The sequence below is a fragment of the Balaenoptera musculus genome, chromosome 12, assembly GCF_009873245.2.
Source record: "Balaenoptera musculus isolate JJ_BM4_2016_0621 chromosome 12, mBalMus1.pri.v3, whole genome shotgun sequence".
NCBI classification, from domain to species: domain Eukaryota; kingdom Metazoa; phylum Chordata; class Mammalia; order Artiodactyla; family Balaenopteridae; genus Balaenoptera; species Balaenoptera musculus.
The window spans coordinates 44,926,259-44,929,586 of NC_045796.1; the positions used below are offsets into that span (position 1 = coordinate 44,926,259).

General features: G+C 46.3%; 1 protein-coding gene across 1 annotated transcript; it reads right to left on the bottom strand.

Moving 5' to 3' along the window:
- Nucleotides 1–486: 486 nt before the first annotated feature.
- Nucleotides 487–2,841, bottom strand: CALHM6 (calcium homeostasis modulator family member 6). The gene is made up of 2 exons (XM_036871817.1): nt 2,022–2,841; nt 487–968 (listed from the first exon to the last, which is right to left on the bottom strand). The coding sequence occupies exons 1-2, from the start codon at nt 2,547–2,549 to the stop codon at nt 546–548; spliced, it is 951 nt and encodes a 316-aa protein (XP_036727712.1). The 5' UTR covers nt 2,550–2,841; the 3' UTR covers nt 487–545.
- Between the last annotated feature and the right edge of the window lie 487 nt (nt 2,842–3,328).

A 3,328-nucleotide genomic window follows, 5' to 3' on the forward strand; every position in this document is an offset into this window, starting at 1 on the left:
AAATTTCCTTCTGATCCTACAAACTAAATACAGGTTATGCCTGCAATTATCATAGTTTTTCAAATTTTGTTTTTAAAAAAATTTACTTCCCTTTTCATGATGATTTTTTTTTTGTATTTTGTTTTAGTAGCCATAAAATGCCAGTATTTTAAAGTTCCAAACAATGTGCTGTCTGCATGAAAGTGAATTTGAAATTAACATCAGATACCCTAAAAGCAAGGTCTGAAGTTCAATTGTTCTTTTGCTGTTTTTGCTGCTAATTCTTTTATTTGAAAGCAGCATTATTTTTCAGTGAAAAAGACCCTAGGCTAGGGATATAAAAATTCTGATTTAGTTCTAGCTTGTCACTTTGAGTGAACCATTTAACCTTGTTTCCTTTTTTTTTTATAATATAATAAAGAGATAACGTTCTAAATTTTTATTTGATTTAATATGCTATGTTTCCATAATTTGGAAGACCAAAAAAAAAAAGTCATAAACAATACCAATGTTTATTTTTTTTAATGAATCAATAACTCAAAAGAACTTTTTTCCTATTCATAAGGTCATACGTCTGGAGTGCTGTTGATATCAGATGAATCTACAAAGCCAAGAACAGGAACCACTGCATCTTCTTTGGAAGATCTGATACTTCGATTCTTCTCTTTTCTGTTCACATATTTGTGCAAAATGCTGTAGTACTGTTCCTTTGGATTGAAAGTATATAGTGATGAAATTTGCTGCCAGTCTTTTATGCTTGGAGTGTTGTATTCCTTTGGATGTGAACACTCAAAGAAACACTTGATATTTTCTTTTGCCAGTTCGGTTGCGTGTTCTGTGGCTTGACTTTTAAGGATCCGCTGCTCCTGTTCCAAATAGATTTTCCAAAATTTCAGCTGCAGGAAGCTAACTGGAGATAGGCATCGGGTGATGGATGTAAAACTCAGGAGGACAATGATAACAACTGCTATCAGGGCCCAGCCCAACACCTTAGGAAAACACAACAAAGTAGCAATTTAGTCACATTTTTTTCTTAGAAATTTTTAAATCCTCAGATAAAGTTTGAACTACTCAGAGTTATGATGATGAACAAGCAACAGTTCTAGGTCTTAATCCCTTAAGAGAAAGAAGTGGCAGTAACCTCTCGAACCCCTCAGTACAAGTGCTCATTTGACAAGACAGTCATTTTCCAAGGCATGTCAGGGGCCCAAGGAGGAGTTTATATGTCGAATCCCTGGAACTCAAAACGTGGAATTTCAGAAAATCCAATGGAACAAACATTCATTTCCAAGAACCTCTTAGCTTTACAAGCCCAGAAGTAGTGTGGGGTGATGGCTTTATAGCCAGGCAGACCCATTTTAACTGTAACAATTCTGACTGGACAAACAACTTGACCTGGACTCGGTGTATTCGCTGTAAAGACAAAAGAGAATAATAAAGGAAGTAAAGGACCCAGCACGGTGACTGGTACAGAGTGGATGCCTGACACTATACGAGTGCCCAAGTGCCTTTCTCCCTTTCATTAGTTATCCTCAATATTTTTTAATAACCTATAAGGGAAGAGACTCTGAAGAAGAATACACACACACGTGTAACTGAATCTCTGTGCTGTACACCTGAAACTAACACGATATTGTAAATCAACTGTACTTCAATTTAAAAAAGAAAAGAAAAGCAAAAGCACCGAGATAGAAAGGAAGGAAGGAAGGGGGTTAGGGGAAAGGAAGAAGGAAGAAAGGAAGGAGGGAGGGAAGAAAGAAAGAAAGAAGGAAAGAAAGAAAAGAAAGAAAGAAAGAAAGAAAGAAAGAAAGAAAGAAAGAAAGAAAGAAAGAAGGAAGGAAAGAAAGAAAGAGAGAGGAAGGGAGGGAGGGAGGAGGAAGGAAGGAATGCCTATCGGCTCATGAGAAGCCAACAACCATTCTAGTTAGTCTTCGGGTGTCGTATGTCTGGAGAAAGGGCACGCATTTCTACCTCCCCCGTTCATCCCCGTAGAAGCCCGTCCCTCTCCGATCCCCCCAGCGCGTCCAGCGCGGGCGCCCGACCTGCGACTGGGCCTTGAGCTCCTTCTGCAGGTCCTGCACGTCGGGCGCCTGGACCTGATGGCAGGGCACCAGCGGCAGCTGGGCCGCGCAGCCGGGGCTGCGGCCGAAGCACAGGCGCCGCGCCACGAAGGCGCTCCCGCTGGCGGCGCACTCGTAGAAGGAGCCCCCGAGCAGCGCCACGGCCACCCAGGTGAGCGGCGCGACCGCAGCGACAGCGCTGAGCTGCGCGCACACCAGGGCCCCGCGCAGCGCTGCGCCGCAGTCAATGCGCGCGCCCGGCGCGCAGCAGCCGGTGAGCAGGCGCCAGGTGCGCGCGCTCAGCACGTAGCCCAGGAGGAAGAGCGCCAGCGCCGGCACCAGCAGGAAGACCAGGCCGTAGGGCAGGTTCCAGGCGGCGCTGCACGGACACTGGAACACCGCGGTGGAGAAGATGCGCTCCCCGCCCGCCGTCAGCAGGCTCACCAGGCCGTAACCCAGCGCATTGCGGTGCTTGAGGAGCAGGTCCAGCACCGCCCGAAACTTCTCCATGGGTCTCCTTACCCCAGGGCGCCGTGGACGGGCCCGTGTGCTTCTGCCTCTTCGCTGCCCGGCTCCTCGAATGATTTGGGGAGGGTCTGGGGTCGGGTTTTCCCTGCTCTGCTAAGCCGCGCCTTCCAAAAAAGAAAGAGGTCTTCTCTGGGCTTCCTGAGCTTTTGCTTTCTTATTTCAACCAGATTAGGTATGGCAGACTCAAACACACACACCACTGAGCTCCCCAGTACCCACCCCTTTCCAGAAGCGGAGGTACTGGTGACCCCTAGCCCTCAATTCAGGAACTCTGAGGGAAGATAGGCCCTGTTCCATTGTGTTTTGTTTCCTCCTAACTGACAAGGGGACTTTCCTTCCCCTTAATGACCCATATGCAGTCACCAAATGAAAAGAATACTTTTTACTTGGGTAAACGGGGAAAAACACCAGCTTTCTCTCCATGGCAGCCACCCTGGCTCCTAAACCCACTCCCAGGCAGACCAAACAATTACAAAAAACGAAACAAAACCAAAAAAACGAAACAAAACTGATTATTTAGAGGAAACATTATTCAAGGGCAAATTTCCAGTTTCTCTTTCATAAACTAAATCGCGGCAAAGCCCCGCTCAAATTCCAGTACGTCCATGACGTCTGTCTCCTTTCTGTCCCCCTTCTGGACAGAACTGCCACTGTCCTCTCCTCTGCCTGGTCTCCTGCAGGACATTAGCCTGAATAGACAGTATTGACTTCTGCCTCTTTTTTTTTTCTTCCTCGCACGCAGGTGGGTCCTAACACTGGCA

Coding starts and splice junctions, on each gene's coding strand:
- CALHM6 (XM_036871817.1), bottom strand. CDS start 2,549: ATGGAGAAGTTTCGGGCGGTGCTGGACCTGCTCCTCAAGCACCGCAAT. Junction 969..2,021: donor AGCTCAAGGCCCAGTCGCAG/GTCGGGCGCCCG, acceptor TGTTTTCCTAAG/GTGTTGGGCTGGGCCCTGAT.